The sequence below is a fragment of the Magallana gigas genome, chromosome 5 (assembly GCF_963853765.1).
Source record: "Magallana gigas chromosome 5, xbMagGiga1.1, whole genome shotgun sequence".
NCBI classification, from domain to species: Eukaryota; Metazoa; Mollusca; class Bivalvia; order Ostreida; family Ostreidae; genus Magallana; species Magallana gigas.
The window spans coordinates 51,341,102-51,359,021 of record NC_088857.1 but is presented as its reverse complement, the minus strand read 5'-3'; the positions used below and the strand labels follow the sequence as shown (position 1 = coordinate 51,359,021).

General features: G+C 35.6%; 2 protein-coding genes across 3 annotated transcripts; one reads left to right on the top strand and one right to left on the bottom strand.

The window, feature by feature from the left end:
• The first annotated feature begins 1,999 nt into the window (after positions 1-1,999).
• On the top strand, positions 2,000-11,825 carry LOC105320593 (multiple epidermal growth factor-like domains protein 10). Of its 2 annotated transcripts, XM_011418586.4 has the most exons (13): positions 2,017-2,293; positions 3,408-3,509; positions 3,594-3,700; positions 3,788-3,922; positions 5,040-5,171; positions 5,582-5,710; positions 5,916-6,044; positions 6,209-6,304; positions 6,515-6,637; positions 6,736-6,834; positions 7,050-7,157; positions 10,604-10,742; positions 11,056-11,825. In XM_011418586.4, the coding sequence occupies exons 1-13, from the start codon at positions 2,184-2,186 to the stop codon at positions 11,447-11,449; spliced, it is 1,803 nt and encodes a 600-aa protein (XP_011416888.3). In that variant the 5' UTR covers positions 2,017-2,183; the 3' UTR covers positions 11,450-11,825. The 2 variants fall into 2 exon arrangements, with proteins under 2 accessions (XP_065942344.1, XP_011416888.3); XM_066086272.1 differs by lacking the exon at positions 11,056-11,825 and having other exon boundaries at positions 2,000-2,293; positions 10,549-10,742.
• Positions 11,826-14,911: 3,086 nt separating this feature from the next.
• LOC105320594 (uncharacterized) lies at positions 14,912-17,629 on the bottom strand. The gene is made up of 2 exons (XM_011418587.4): positions 17,579-17,629; positions 14,912-16,883 (listed from the first exon to the last, which is right to left on the bottom strand). The coding sequence occupies exons 1-2, from the start codon at positions 17,627-17,629 to the stop codon at positions 14,949-14,951; spliced, it is 1,986 nt and encodes a 661-aa protein (XP_011416889.3). The 3' UTR covers positions 14,912-14,948.
• Positions 17,630-17,920: the final 291 nt, after the last annotated feature.

Here is a 17,920-nt window from a genome sequence, read left to right as displayed (position 1 = left end):
CCTAATTTTTGTGTTATTCTCTGAATTAAGGTGTGTGGGGTTATTTGCGCAGTCGCAACTGATATTATAAGTGTCTGGCTGAACGAAGTATTAAACTTGTTAATTAATGAATTAATTAGAAATAATTATAAAGATAAAGGGCCATTTTTATTAATCTACTTAAATAAAAAAAACCGAAAAACATGTTTCTAACACACAAGTTTGTCGTCAAATCCCATCAGTTAAGTACCTACTCTTGACCGTGTGTTTACGGCAAAAATTATCTTTAGAGTATTGTAAAAAAAAAAATCATAGCTATAAGAGACCCATATCATTCAACAAAATTGCCTTTTTCATATAAAAAAAATCAAATGAATTGATGAGGTTTAGTTTTTGAATATTAAGAAGGCTCGATGGTTGTGGCCAATTTTAGAGTATTTTGATCTCCTAACGAAGAAGAGGTGTGTATAAAGATATAGAAAAATGATAGAATTTAAAGCTAAAATATTTGGACTTTTCTTTAAGTATTGGGTACATGTATTTTTGAGATGCAAATAAACAGTGAATAGACAGAAGACGAATACTTATTTTTGACTCAGGCGAATAAAAAAATCGCAGTTGAAATTCCAGGTTTGATTTCGGTGAAAAGTATCTAAGGATAGGAGGTTAACAAACATCGCAATATAACGACTTATATATTTGTATTGAAATTTATATCAACATTGAAAATTCAAATTTGGATACAGACATCTTACTAGATGTCATATTTAGAACGATTCCGTTGGTTACGTTTTCTTCAATGGCCAAAACTAAAATTATTGTCTTCATTTTTTACCCTGGTAAACATCAAACAGTTTGGTCCTGTGGTCGCGTTTTAACAGCAGTGCATGAGGAGTGAAGAAAATGGGTATAGTCTTCCAACTCGCTTAGCAAAGTTTGATACAAAGATACACTTAATGCATTTTAAAGGGACTCGGACACGATTTGACTTAAAATTTTAAGAATTTTTTTTTCCATTTTCAATATTTATACTGATAAATATAGAAGTTTATAATGCTTTGTCAAAATTTGAAAGTCAAATATTAAGTCATAAGCAAGATACAGAGTTCATAATTCTTTGTTTTGTAAACAAAGCCCGAATGTTGTCATTTTTACATATGTGTTATATCGGTGCAAGTTTCAATCAAATGTATCTTTCTTTTATTGATAATAGTATTTATGAAGATACTGAATTAGTTTAAATTGTTTTTACAAATCATTTTGTCAAAGAAATGGTAATTCTCTACATTACATTTTTTGTAAACAACTATAAGACTCGAGCTTTGTTTACATAACAACCAATTCGTACCTCTGTATCTCGCTTGTAACTTGACTTAAACATTTAATATTTTGGTCCATCATTTAAAATGCACTAGTAAATCATTTTATACATAACAAATAAAAATGAATTTTTTTCTCAAATCGTGTCCAAGTCCCTTTAAGTTGCCCATGATAAACATTATTTTAGAAAACGCTTGAATAAATAGCATAGTAACATTCTCTTTATTTTCCATTTATTTAAAACAAAGAATGGGTAAAATCTTCTGTAGATAAGAAAATATTTAACAAAGTTTACAGATATTGCCTAAACTCTTATTCTTACAGATATTGCCTAAACTCTTATTCTGTTGTTAATATTGTCCAATCTGTGTTAACCGTTCAGGGTCCAAAGTATAAGAACCATTTTAGCAAGAGCTTGGACTTTGGGTAGTTGTGTCAAACAGTAATGTGACGTAGGCCTGTCTATTTCATTGCTAGCCACTCAGCAATTGCACTTTGAAATCAAGAAGATTTGTCTGGCTTTTGAGCTTAAACCACGCAATCGTTGCATATTTTCTTAAAACCGCGTCATTTTTATCATCATCAGCCGAAGGGAAGCAGTGAACACATTGGAGCGGTCACAGTTCAATATATGTACATGTAATAAGTAAGTGTCGTACTTCATTCAGTACAGGCTTCCGGTGACAGCAAGCTGAGTTTACTTAACTGACCCTTAAGGAAAGTCACTAGAATAAAGGATTGTTTGTAAATACTTAAACCAATAACAATCTGGTCATCAGGAAACAGGAAACACTCAGTCATAAGGACGGTTTTGATTTGATTTAAAATAGACAACAGACTGATGTAAGTAAGTCTCTCGCTCTCTTACATGCTGATATTCATAGATGGGTTTCCGCCGGTTGGTTGGTTCGTTTGTCTGTGGAATTTACGGGATAAATTTGTTCTGTTTCGCTTGGAGTGAATTGGCTTCTAAGAACTGTCAATCGTCTTATAAGTGAGTATATCAATTTAATATACTCATAAGTTTACAATACGAACTATCAAGTTGCTGTTATATCAGAGTACCCCCAAAAGAAGTACCCCTTTTGACAAATAAATATCTACCGAATTAGTTGCAACACACACACATTTTATTAATAAATTAATGTACTGTAAAAATATGTCATTCTGTAAAAAAATGTTGAACACCAGTTTAGTTATTGCTGAAAGATATTAAAGCATAATAAAGCATAATTAACTTTTTATTTAACAGATATATCCGGTTAAAACTTATCAAAATCAAGTAAAAACAATATTAAATTGTATTAAGTGTCAAAAGTCAAATTTGTAATAAATAGTTTTTCCACCAATAGATCATGCTTCTCGATTCTACGACATTTTATGAGGAATCATCTACTCTATATATAAAAGACGCAAGAAAGATTCAGTTAAACAATAAGATGCTTGCTTTTGTGATTCATGCTGCTATGAATGTAGCTCGCATTGTAGAAAAAAATACATAACCCGTGTATGTAGTTTGAAATTATCGCTTCCTCCGCGACCCAAATGAAACACTAAAGAAAGCATTTTACTGTCTATATATTCACACCAATCTCTGAATCATTCAATCAATGATACTTAAAAGATAATTAAAGACGTAATTTTATTATGTAGACAAAAGGAAAAGTAATCCATCTATGCGAAGGTTACCCTGTTTACAACAACATCTACTTTGAAAATGAAATCTTTGATCCGCTCTGACTATTTCAAGTCTGATGTCGTACAAAGAAAGTACCTTAGATAGCGTGCAATTTAAGTCTGTAAACAAAAAAGGACGTTGTATAAATTATCAATTTTAAGTTGATATTTAATTAGCTCAGCAATGCATTTGCGAGTGTTTGATAAGACTAGGATTCCAGGAATACCTTTGTTCATGGTTACACATCGATTTACTGGATTGCGAAGATCTCAGTCTTGTCAATTTGTGTACGGATTACAAAAGAGATCTCTTGAGACATACAAGGAAAAGGGTTGGGTGTAAATTATGTTTTGACCGTTTCATTTATAATTGAAGCCAGTATTTTGTAATATGGTTTACCCTAACTTTTGATGTATTCTGTCTTCGACAGGTATTCGTACATCTTTCAGTATGACAGTTATGCAGCCTGCCCTTACAATGAGCAAGTCTGCAATGGGTGGTTCTTGGGGAGAAGATGCACCACCTATACAAAGTAAGACAATATCATTTACATGCAATCATTATTCGTCTTTTGCTTTCCCTACCTAACAGGTTATTAATCTCTTTTTTTGCTAAGATATTATCGGTGTGTCAAGAAAATGTCGCGGGTGGATTTCGCTTACCAATATTTTGATGTCTGTTGCCCTGGTTACATAGAACTGAACAACGGAACTTGCCTAAGAGGTATGTGAATTTTTTGTAAATCCTCCTACTCAGAATCACAGAAATAGAGGAACTTTGTTGATATGATTATAAATTTTTGTTTCCTAGGCTGCGCGGAGGGTAAATACGGGACTGAGTGTGAAAGAGATTGTAATTGTCAAGGCCACGCCTACCCTGGGTGTGACATAGACACTGGAAACTGCACGTGTCTTCCAGGCTGGACAGGAAGTGATTGTAATAAAGGTACATAAATACCTACATTACTTTTCAGGTGATCCAAAAACACAGCCTATATAATGGACAAAACAAACGATTGTTTCCTTTTGTATGCACTTGTATTATCAAACGAGAGATTGAAGATTCAACTTTGACAACTTGATAGCAGCATGCTCCTATGCGAACAGCTAGGTCATCTCTATGACAATGAATCTAGCTGCAATAATGTAGCCCCTTCTCTATTTTTTTTTTGGGGGGGGGGGGGGGGGGGGCTATAGGATCTCCGTAATGGTGCAAGTGCGGGAGTGATTCAATCCCGCAATGATTTCGTCTCAAATCGTATATAAATGACAATAACATTTGCATTTCTTACCTGAACTCAAACATTGTAGTTGTTTAAATAATCCAAAAATATGGAGTATAGTCCATATATAGGGTTTTTTCGTGTATGTCAACAACGCAGGTTGAATTTGTCCGCCATGTTTACTGACCTTGGTCGGATTTATTTTGGGATAACCAATGAGAATTCAGGAGCGGATCTTGAACTGATTATAGGAATTCCCCTTTCATATTAACGCGGTAAATATGAATTTTCCATTATATACCATTTCCTAAAGTGATGTTTTAGTGTTTGAACAAGGTAAAATAATTTATTTACACTGACATTCATGTGTTTTATCTGGTTTTGATTTATATACGGTTAGTTTGTTCAACCTGAATTAAAAAATCATTTTATCTAAAGGAAGTCAAATATAAAAAATATCTTTTCAGACCGAAGTCAGCCGCATGAAAAAATTTAGTTTTGTACCATTAATACGGAGATCTTATGGAATTGTAGCCCTCTCCAGTAAACATCAGATATAAAAAAAAAATCGGAGAGGGCTACATTTTGCAGCTAAATGAATCTACATGTAGTTTATATGTAAAATAGTTACCCAACAGGTATGTACATGTAGCATTTGAACTAATATTTTACAGAGGTTTGATCCCTTGCTAATGCCCGGCAATTTTTCTTTTTTGTTTGATACAAAAGCGTGAAGTGTGTCCGTTAGAAGAAAAGCTGTTGTTACAGCTCTAAAATATTATCAGAATGTTTCATGCAGTAATTTGGCAGACTTGATGGAACCGTGTCTATATTTTTCAGTCTGTCCCAATGGATGGTTTGGTTCAAACTGCAGCAGCGAATGCCTGTGTAAAAATAACGCCACCTGCAGCCCGATAGGTGGCGCATGTAACTGTACTACCCCAGGGTGGACTGGCCAGTTCTGTCAGGAAGGTGTGCACAGAGTTATTGATTTAAAATTAATTTAAAACGTTTCTAGCGACAATGTGAAAGTTCGAAAGCCTACTGAGGCCAAATCGAAATTCAAAAAATGTTATTAATACTAGATAAATAGACGTTAAAACGAGCTAAAGTCGTTATTACGAGATAAAAAGGTTTATTGATTTATCTTAACATTAAGGACTTTGTGAAAGTGTCCCCTAGGCGTGTAAGTAAAAACGTTTAACAACCATATACAGTTAGTGCAGAAGTAATGACACGTGAGTCTCTAGCTGTCTGTCTGTCAGTCTGTTTGTCCGTATGCCGATCTCTCTGTCTGTCTGTCGATCTGTCCGTCTGTCTCTTTCTCTCATTATCGCTTTGTCTCTTTCAAATTTCAAATTAATTGATATATTTTATTTTAGAATGCAACTCAACACGTTTTGGTAGAAACTGCCAAGAAAATTGCACGTGTGGTGTCAATGAAACGTGTAGTCGGTTTGATGGTCTCTGCGCGTGCATTGCGGGCAAAACAGGAGTGAACTGCTCTGAGGGTAAGTACATAAATGAAATGTGCAGTGAACTATCTCAGCAACACCCATCTTGTTCGGAATCGATATCATCTTAAATATTTGTGAGATAACTACAGTGATTTTCCATAATTATCTTCATTGTGGAAACGTTTTTTAATATTTTCAAGTGAGTAAAATTATATGTATGATGACATGGAATATTAATTTTGGTAGAATGTTATTGCAGATTGTCCTGCATACAGATTTGGACCAAACTGCACCAATTCCTGTTCATGTGCACATTCAACTGGATGTGACGCAGTAACGGGAAAGTGTATCTGTGATGTTGGATACACAGGAGAGCAATGCAATGAAGGTATTATCTCAGTACATTAGATACTATTCTGTTGTTTATCTGCCGGACATGTTCCCTCGAATTTAAATAAAATTAATGTTTGAGATAGTCATATTTCTTCTTATGAGACGGTTGTATATATATAAGGACATTCTGAGACTTGACGGTAGTTTGATGACTTTCAGTCTGTAGTTCCGGTACATACGGCGCGAGATGTAACCAGACCTGTAACTGTACGGGGGCCGAGGTCTGCGAACCCGACACGGGCGAGTGCATCTCACGTGAGTACAATTATTGATCCAAGGCTGGGTTGTTCCATTGGGAGATGAAGGAAGAAAGTGTTCCTTAAACTTCAATTAAAAAAAAATAAACAAGCAAAAAGGGGGGGGGGGGGTTAGAAAGTTGATTTTGCCCACGTCTGGAATAATATAGATACAAAATCGAAGAAAAGTTCTTTCCTTATTGTTAGTATATTATTTCTCGGCTTCAAGGTTGTGTGTGCCATGAAGAGGGTACAGCTAACTGCAACTCCCTGTATGATTCCTGCAGATGTTTGCCTTATCACAACCACACTTGTCATGATGAAAATGTATTTCTTAAAGAAAGATGCAGAGGTAAATATAACATCTTGTGATTTGAGCTATTGTAGCAAGTACATATGAAGCCTCATTGATCAAGTTTTGATATTTTTAAATGTCTTTGAACCCTGCAGATGTATGTGAATGTTCTTCCCCAACTGATACTTGTTGTGTTTCGAACTCGTCCATGTGCCAATGTAAGGATGGCTGGACCGGCCGGAAGTGCTCCACAGGTAAATGTCCTTGATCTTGAGGTCAAAGTGTATTCGGTAAAAAAATACAGGATACAAACGTCATAGAGGAGTGTCACGTGTTACTACCTACACAATTCTGTCAGTCTCATTTTTCTTTTACATTTTCTCTTAACAGTGGTTCCCCCGAAACAATTTTATTTTGATAAATCACTAACCAATTCAGTAGATTCTTTTTTATTTTGTTTGTTTATTAGCATGTCCACAAGGAACTTTTGGGAGAAAATGTTATGGCATCTGCAATTGTTCAGCAGACGAACTGTGTCACCACGTGAGCGGAAATTGTATTTCTCTTGATACGGCAGGTATTTATTTTACGCACACACGCACAAACACACGCATGGTTAGATACAAATTACACTTACTTCTTTAGGATATATGATAACTTTTGGTTATTCGGGTATTTAAGGTGGTATAGGACATCTCCATGTTGTCACATATTCCCTACCGAAATAAATGATACAAGTGAAAAGCTGTCAATGTGACAGCAAACCGGGTTTTCCTTTATGTGAACTTTATCAATTACCCATGTCAACCCTGAATTGATAAATACTACCTACCGTATCAGTGAAATGAAGTACCCTATATGCAATATTTTGCCAAAAAATGACTTAAGTTTTAAAGCTGGTATTTTTCATTAATTCATTAGTTATCAGAAATCAAAATTCTAGCAATGTGGACACCTCTGATTTATGTACAATTGATCTGCAAAAGAAAAATTTCCTATCTTGAAAACTGTAGGAGGAGTTATCCGTACAATGAGGGTACCCTATATGCAATATTTAGCCAAAGATAACTAAGTTCAAAAGCTGGTATTTTTTTCATAGATTATCAGAAATCAATTCCTAGCAATATGCACATCTCTAATATATGTACAATTGATCTGCAAATTAACAACTTCCGATCTTGAAAACTGTAGGAGGAGTTATCTGTGCAATAAGAATACCTTATATGCAATATTTTGGCCAAAAAATGACTAAGTTCAAAAGCTGGGGTTTTTTCATTAAATATTAGAAATCGAAATCCTAGCAAAATGCACACCTCTAATATATGTAAACGTAATAATGCAAAACAACAATTTCCTATCATGAAAACTGTAGGAGGAGTTATCGTACAATGAGGGTACTCTCGTAGCAGCCCCCCCCCCCCTCCACCCGCCCCCGCCTGCCCGTCTGCCCGCCATTTTCACCATTTCAATAATCGGATTTTTTCGTTGTAAAACCCGGTTAAAAATCAAGTATAACTACCAAATATTGTTAGCTAACAACGTAGCGCAATTGATTAGAGCGTTGACTTCGAATCTGCAAACCTGACTGAGTTCGAATTCCACTCGATTTTTTAAAAATAATTTTTACCTTTCCAAAAATGTGGCTGAGTCTAATTATTTCTACCTTAGATATTTTGAGGGAATTTCTTACATCTTTATTAATTTGTATTTCCATTATTGTAAGATCAAATTTATATACCACCCGAATTTCCTACGGGGTCGTCTCGAAAGTGTAAACGTTTGAGTATAGGACTCTATGCGAATTTGTGGAAAAAGTGCAACTTTTAAAGTTTTCCCCATATGTTTTGAATTTCTACCCTAGGAATTTCTTTTAAAGGTATGAAAACTATTGTAAAAAGTCACAAAATGGTGACAAATGTTTACCTTATGGTTTGGTCCAGGGATAATATCGAAGTTAATTTTTTCTCATATAGATAGACATATTGTGACATATATTGGCTTATAAAAAAAATAACTTTAACTGGCTTTATGCATAGTTTAAAATACTGGGAAACGATAACGCCTAAGTGCCATTTTAGCATTTTACCCCCATCAAATTCAGGGTTTTGAGTACAGCAAAGGAAAAATATACACTGGCCTATCCGAACACTGGTTTATTTGAAAAAAGGGAGTTTTTTTTGTTCTTTTTTTTTTGCTTCTTCTTATCTTGTAAATATTAAGTGTACCGACAATATTACTTATTAGGTTTGTTACTGATTGTGTACAGAAATTTGTGGGGTCGGTAAAGTCCATAGAAGGCGAGGCGGAGCCGAGCCTTATATGGACTTTACCGATCCCAAAAATTTCTTTACACAGTCAGTAACAAACCTAATAAGTGTTTTGTTTTGTCGATGACCTAAAGTTTGATATGTAAACAAACAGAAGATAATACATAATATCAAAATTCATAGCTTAATTCTATATTTTTTTACCTTTCTCGTCAGTCGTCTGTGCAAACCAGGCCCCAAGATCATGAAGCAGTCTTAGACTTAAGTCAAATTTTATACACTGTCTTATTGTCTTGCGATTGACAACATCGAAAAAATGCAATGCTATTGGAAAATGTCTCTATATTATGTTGATAGTTACAAAGTTTAAGGGTAATTTTATGAAATATAATAATTTTATAAAAGATTGCAATTTAGACTTAAGTCTAAAAATGCTTTATGATCCTGAGGCCTGGATGCCATATTGTAGGATCATAATATTACGTCACGAGCAAAGGGTTTTACTCTAAATATTTTGGGGCTTAAAAATCAAAGGTATGGTTGAACATTTGTGTAAAAAATCAGCTTAAATAACGTTACGTCCGCCATGTTGCCGTATAAATTTTGACGCTCGCCGTGTAAAGAAATTTATAAGGCAATCACGTGACGCTATTCATCCAATGACGTCGAGACATTCCAGTCCGAGGCAAAACAATGAGTCTTCGTGTAAATATTTAAAATATACTACTATTATATATTACATGCTTCTCTGCTTTCTGCATCATAAGTTTATTAGCCTAAAAAATCCAAAATTGTTAAAAAGAAAAGCCATAGGTCTGTACTATACGGGAAAATTCCGGTTGACATGATTTTTGTTGCGTGGACCCTGAGGTCCACGCAGAAAATATATAAGCGAGGTTAAACCGGATGCTATGGGGAAAATTCAGCCTGCGCATGAGCTAGCCTGGTTCCTGTGCGTAATGGGTAGCTCAGGGAACCAGGTTAGCATACGTTTATCTGAATCGGGATCAGGATTCCTTGCCATATGTGTGCATAAGTTCAAAGGCGCTGTAATTGTAATGTTGTCGGTAAACAGTACAGAAATGATTGGCATGTGATATGAACTATCAGTATTATGAAATAAGTTAATGTTATGCCGAAACTACAACATGCATCAAATAGCATAATTTGCAATGTTTTGTTGTTTTCCGAATACACATGTAACTTAACTTTACTTTTATAGTAGGCGAGGCTAGAGTACTTCCCGATTAAAATTTTTTAAGCATTTAAGTATGATTGAATAATTATGTCACTGTGTAAAAAGTAAAATCTCAAGAAAAATGCATCAAAATATGAAATGTTTAATTTACACAAAGCTGTCACTGCATAGTTAACAAAGTAGTGCGAATCGTAATGTGTGCGCAAATAGTAGAATTCGCCGAATGCCTGATACTATACATGCAATTTTCATTCATAGATAGATCATAATTATTTTAGAAGTATGAACTCTTTCAATTCTGAGATAAAAAGTCAGGGCTATACATACATGTATACTTAATACAACGTACAAATTTAGTAGGGGCTAGAGCCGGCGGAATCTCTGATAATCTCAAGGCTTTTACGTTTTCGTTGGAAACACATGCAAATGGTCCACGTATAGTAGTCCTTTTTTAAAGGACAGCAACTTGTATGTACTTTATGTCAACCCGAATTTTTCCTTAGAGCAACAGCAACAGATTTATGACCTGATCAACCAATGAAATTACACTTCTTACAGAAGCTCAGGTATCAGCCTACCCGATGAAAGGATACATTTTCTGGATTTTTTGCGGGATTATTTTTGTTCTACTCGTTGCCTTGACAACAGGACTTGCCATTTATTTGAGGAGACTCCGCCCCATCCCGAAAGTCACCAGGTCAGACACGACATCTCAATTTCGCCTAATTTTTAATTCAGTAAACGTGAATAGTTCGTTTGAAGTAAACATTTGCTATTTTGTAGTGTCCGCTGTATTACGTGTAGGAGACAGCACAAACGTTAACTCAAACTTAAAATAATAACTAGCCACTGACTTTAACTGTTTACGTGAAGTCAATTAAAAAACCCCTTTGGTTAATCTGAACATCGCAATATATCACCACGCATTTACCATCCATATATCAGTACAAACAATATAAAGCGTACATAAAGGATATAAAGAATTATTTCTACAAAATCTTGCATTTCAGAAACCACTCGCCTTGTAAAGACATGTCATGCTGTGAGTGTTTCAAACCTCATAACAAGAGAGCATCAATTACTAGAAGATACACAGAGCTACAAGAGGATTTGAGCTGGGTAACCTCTGACAGCGACTACGACCACTTGTCCAGACCAGGTCAGGCCAAATCCGAGCTCCAGATAGACTTTGACCCGACCTACAACAGAACAAGTGAGACTGGGGATGAATACGGTACCACAGCTCTCCCGCGTGGTTCCAGTATAGTTACATCGGAAGATGAGTACAGTCATATCAAAGGAAATGAACAAGCAGCAAACAGTATTTATGATACTTTACAAAGAACTAAGGTGCAAGTGGACGAGAATGTGTACAGCGGTGACAATAGTTCTGTGATTTTCTAATGCAGTTTGTTACTATATCTCTGTGATCTTACGCCTGTGTGATAAATTCTTAATATACACAAACTTGATCATTTCGTATGCAATAATTCTAAATGAACACATACGGATTAATGCAACAAATGCAAATGCAAAGTCATGATGAATGTGTACTAGATGTGGTATTAAATCTATGTCATTATTATGGAATTCTGATCGTGGCACCGAATCTTTGACATCATAATTGTGTTTTAATCTTGACACCATAGCTATGTCATTATGTCTGTATCCTGGTCATGGCACCAGAAACTATGTCATGACTATGTACGAACAAGGTACTATATATATTTTTTGTTTCTAATGCATCCTGGTCATGGCACCAAATAAATTATGAATGTGTTTTGGCCATAGCACATGATCTATGCAATACCAGTATGACAGCATCCAGGCCTTTGCACTGTATTCTGGTCGTGGTGCCCACTTTTTGTTTTCTTGATCGTGTACATGTCATGGTGGATAGATTACATTCTCTTAACAATTGATTACTGAGATACACAGGCACCTGACGTTATATTTTTGTCTGTTAATACAAAATATTTACCCTCTACCAAATAATACATAAGATACACATAGCCGCCATCTTGGATTTATTTTAAAACTGTCACATCAGATGGAACATTTGCTCGAAACTCATCATTAAAATTATTTTGCGATTGGACCGAATTTTTTGGTCATCAAAGGATCAACTTATTTTCCACGCAAACCAATTATCCTATAAAGGTATAGCCTTTCACCTATTAATTTCAGCAAAATCGATCCCCTTTCAAAGACACATACATGTGTGACCGAATAAATAATAAAGACAAGGTTCTGTGTTCAGGATGTTTTATATGTACAAAAAGGTGATTCTGTAAATAAATATAAACACATATAAATATATATACAATTTATACACAGTAATTTGTTACGGTTTAAATAAACCTTAAAACTTTATTATAATCTTAGTTTACTTTATGTAGACACTAAGAAAAGTTATGTTATATAAATTAATACAATAAATACCTTGTGCGAGGTGTTGGTGTACAAAATCGCCGGACCCACGGTGAAACAAAATCAAAAGTGACCGGGTTTTATAATAATAGAAATGATCTGATTCGATAATACTAGCCAATGGGAACAACGGCCAATAAAAAAGTAAAGAAAGTGTTCACCAACTCAATCCACCTGCGCACAAGAACAAGCGTAACTTGATTAATAATTAGATATTGTAAATTTTAAATCTGCCCACACATGTATATTCAAAGTAAATAAAAATAATTTCAGTATGGGAACACAAATTATTTAGACAAGGGAGCCGTTTCACCAAACTTTGGTTTCGTCTCCACATTAATTGGGTTAACTCAACCCGAATATTATGCATCGATTGTAAACAAAACAAACTTCAATAATATTAGTGGAAAAATATTCATGTTAATTTTTTATTTGCCTAAACATATTTGAAATCTTATTTCCTTTGATTATAGCGACTGTTACAGTCGTAAAACGATCCTACTTGTCTGGAGGTAGGGGAGGATCTTCATAGGGGGTGAAATAACGCAGTACCCTTGTATGTAAAGTTTGGGGTCTTTTTCATACAAAGAGGTATAGAGCCTTTTCCCATTATTTCGCCTACGCCTGTGTTTGGACGGAAAGTACCTGTTACTAAAAATAGCTTCAGGTACCTACATGTAACTGTCGCAATTTGATTTTCGAAACCTGGATATACTGTACTGGTGTTATAATGGTGTCTGTAACAACTGATTTGTCATAAATTCGGGAAACTCTGTGTATAACAGTAGTTGATATTCTCATCCTGATAAGTTCAAGCAAAATGCAATGGATCCAAGTGTAATAGTTTTCCCTTGGACTTAAATGTCACATTTTCATTGGTTTAAACATAACACAACGTGATAGCCTCATATATCTCTATATTTGTTTAGTGAGAAATAATATCAGACAATATGGCCGTCATTGGTCGTTTTGACATTTCATAGTATTTTATACATTAATTGCATGCCGTAAGTTCTTAAAGAATTTGGAGAAGTCGCCGTTTGAAATTCTTTAAAATTAGAGTAGTTGCTCTTAGAATATTGTCGTCACATTGTTTTGTCTGGAGCAGAACAAAATGGCAGCGTCGAAAGCTCAAATCTCTGCAGAGGAAAGGGAGAATCAGAAAACATTTAAAATTGAATAGCAATAAAACATTGTAAGTAAACATGGGTGAAGCAAAGATTTTGAAAGAGTATTTGAAAGGTGAGATTGAATATTTTGAAGAGTTTAAATGAGTTAAATCCGACAAGATGTTAGGCATCTTGTACATAGCTTTGCGTAGATCATCGCTGTTTGTGAACAAATATGTCGCTTGATAGTCCTCGAGAAAACAAAACACTTATTAGGTTAGTTACTGACTCACTACGGAAATACATTGGGTTGATCAATCTCATAGAATGCTCGGCTTCGCCTCGCCATCTATGAAATTGATCAATCCAATATATTTCCGTAGTGAGTCAGTAACTAACCTAATAAGTAGTAATATAGTACATATATAGTGTTAATAAAGAGATCTACATGTATATATTAGTATTGTGTGTGCTCATACTCAGTCTGAATTAAACAACATTCTGTTAACGTTTCAATTTAAGTGAAAAAATTACTACTGCAGTACGTAGGGGATTCGATCCAGCGACCACAAAAACAAAAAGACCTGCGCATTAACACTAGGACACGCATCTAACACTTTCAGCAAATGCATTTTTATATACATGGCTATATACATGGTTGTATTAGAAAAGACACTAATTGAAAAATTTGCTAATTTTCAGAACGAAGACCACGTTCAACCAAAATTAATTCAATGTAAACGTTTACTACAATACCTGTAGAACATAATTCTTTTTGCAAAAGGCTATATTAGAGGCCAAATCGTGTATTACGTGCGCTATACCCCTTTTGTATATCAATTGTCCAAGGAAATATCGTTTGATTGACTGGGAAAACTACTGCAATGCTTATTACTATACACTTACTAGGCAAATCCATCGTTCAAAAATAGACCTTAAATTTGCTTTAAAATCGGACCGGGTAGCTACAGTGTCTAATTAACAGTATTAATACACACAAAATGTTTCCTCCTGATTGGTTTTTTTTCAGTGGAGCATTCTGTCATTTCAAAAGGTGCCATTATGCTATGCATAGTTTTCATGAACAGAATATTAATAAAGGTAATTTAATGGCCGATTAAAATGTACATGTAACCAATGGTAAAGTAATGACTGAAAAGTACATGTGCTTAGAAACACTGATTGTGACAACCATTGTTACCTTTGGCAACACAATCTTTGGTTGGACATATTTTCTTGTGGTATCTATTTTGAATATTAACTTTAAAATATTTCAAAAATTTATGTACATGTCTAAGAAATCAATTTCAATAGTAGCACAAACATATAAAGATTTACATTTTTTAATCCTAATACACAAAGAGCTAGAGACATTGACAGTATAATCTATAAAACTTTTCTTCAAATTTGATACATTTGGCCTGATCTCCATACTTGTTCGTTCTATTTATATCACCAAGAAGTTTGATGTTTCTTTTACCACGGTATTCAACAGTTGTCTCAAACTGAGCACCCCCGGGGGAAGTTTTAAGGCTCACAAGGATTCGGGTCTTCTCCTCGATTTTCCACAGATAACTTCTAAACGAGAAGTAACTCTCCGCATTTTGGTCTCTCTCCATATCAGCATACACAAGTGAGGCCTGTTCCACGGAGTCTAGTGAAAGCTTTGCGCACCTGCCGGGAATCTCCCCCAGAATGGCATTAATTCTGTCAACTATAAAGAGGGAAATGGCGTGAACTCTTTCGTCATTCGGAGAGAGCTGCTTAGATGAGTAACAGGGACAATAATGCTCCGAAATGTCAGCTGTTTTACAACTCCGAGAGGATGGGATTTCTTGAAATAAACTTATTCCTCTTGGAATGGCAGTGCTATCAATGTTGGGTTTTTCCGCGAAATCTGAGTTCAAAATGTCTTTCATTGTTTCAAAGAAGTCGTAATGAGTCGATAATATCTCGGTGTTTTTCTTAAGGTTCCGATGTATATGAGGGAAACGAGATTTTATATGATCAGGTAGCACCATGGTAAAAAGGGGAAGAAGGTTTGAGATCCTTCCGACCGCAGTGTTCTGCATTTCACTGTATCGAGGGCCGTGGTCACTGAAGAATATCAACACAGCATTGTCCAGTCTCTTACTATCTTTCAACCACTTGAAATAATTTAGAATTTCTTCATCTGCAAGTTCTACAATATTGATAAAGTCATGAGTGATTTCATTGATCCAGGTGAAAGAGAACTTCAAGTGCGAGCCGTAAGTCTCCACGAAACGGCGCGTGTAGTCCATCACGTACTTATGTTTCAACTGATTTCCAAAACACATGGGCGAGACGTTGTTTTGTAGGAAGTTTCGGTGCTGGACGAACATATAGGCGTTGTTCAGGACACTTCGCGGACTGACGATTTTCTCCATAGCCATGAAGAAGGGACGTAAATAATGCGTGACAGGAGGAGAGTTGAACCCTTGGAATGAGGCGAGCCCAGGGTGGTCTTCCGACAAATGATCGATGTAGCCTTTACGGGAAAAGTTCTTCCAAATAAATGGAATGTTATCGATTCCGGGAGGAACTTCCTTAGTGTATGCCTTTAAACCTGTGAACACCGGAAGTAGATTAGGGAAAGAATTGTCTGCGACTTTTGTGTATCCTTTCAGAACGTACGCATCCAGTTCTTCGCGGAGATACCTCATAGTCTTTTTTAGTTTCCTTTCGGTAATTAACCTCGACATGGAGTCAATTCCAAACAAGTACACGCTTAGTTGATCTTTGCTCTCTGTTCCAATTTCTCTCTGTTTCTTTATACTTTTGATATCAACATGCATATGAAGGTTATTGTATATTTGTTTCTGGTCATCACTGAAACACTGCACATTCACGAAGTCTGTGTCTATGTATTCAGGCTGTTTGAATTCGGTCAGATCTGCAATGGTTACTTTGTAATCACCGTGCAGCTGAATTTTCCCGTACTTACAGGTCACATGGTCATGTCCACCGCGTCTTATGGCGGTTTCGTTGATGTGAAGGATTCCCGCGGAATCGATGAACACAAGGTTTTCCCATGTGTCACATTTTAATGGAACCTGACTCCAGAAGAACCGGTCGAGTTGTGGATCCTCCAGATCATATTTAGGTATAATACAGGGCGCAAGGATGTTTTTGTTCCGGAAAACGTGAAACACGGGCCAGTTGTACTGAATGTTGAAATAGACGACCGCTGATGCAACCACCACAAACAGCAGCAAGTTCCGTAAGTATTTCTTCAGTCGCCGTCGCTGGACCATTCCTGCTACTTTCTGATCACCACCCTACAAAACAGAATACAAGGAAGGTCATTATTACCGAGGCTGTGTCATCTAGGATTTAGAATTGATTGATGTAGGAAGAAGTTAGCTTCAAATCTGTAGCTACCGGTCTGAAAAAAAAAATCCGGTAGTACGACCCAGGTTGTCCATTCGAAATTTTCCAGACCGGGAGCTACAGACCTGCAGGTAGGACGAGGTAATCGTATGTATGCCTCTTAATAGTAATTGTACATTGTACTCGCTTCGTACTGTTTTATTTGCAATAATCTCGCATTAAAGACTTTGAATGTTTTGGGGGTTGTGTACGTTTTATATAAAGCAAACTCGTGTAAATAAACCAAATTGGAAAAAACGTGTTCTTAGAACTTGACGTTTTATAAAATACACAGTTCAGTCTGTGTTTTCAGTCACCAACCATGAACGGTGTGTAAATAATACAAGATCAAGTACATGACATAATATAGTGTTGCATTAAATTCATCTTCCATTCAACATTGTACGTCCCTTTTTTGTTCGGTCGTCCTCTAAAACTAACATAATGCGTCGTTGTTCTCCCCTCTCACAAAACAATAAAGCCAATGAAAAATTATAATCATCCTCTTAGTTATCATATAATATTAAATTATTCCTCGAATAACTCAGAATATGCATGCCTAAAGTTTTCACACAATTCAGAAATCCGTAACACTTTAACTCACCTCTTCGTATACGCACATTTTATTGGTATTAATCAAATAATTAGAGGACATGTTTAAAGCTGACATGAATTCATAAAAGCATTTGGTCGCCATATTAGTTTCGATCGCTCCTCTACTGCCACTGGGGTATATAAACCGGTTGAGAAAGTTACGGTCGGTTGCTTTCCGATCGAGGCATTCACGTTGCGCGGACTTCTAAATGCATGAACTACACATTGTACATGTAGTAAAATGTAGTAATAAAGAATAAAGAAAACAACAATCAATGAAATACAAAATATATTTATTCTTTGAAAGGATGTCCAAGGTATCTGTATTATTTTGCACAGACAGTGCTGCCTT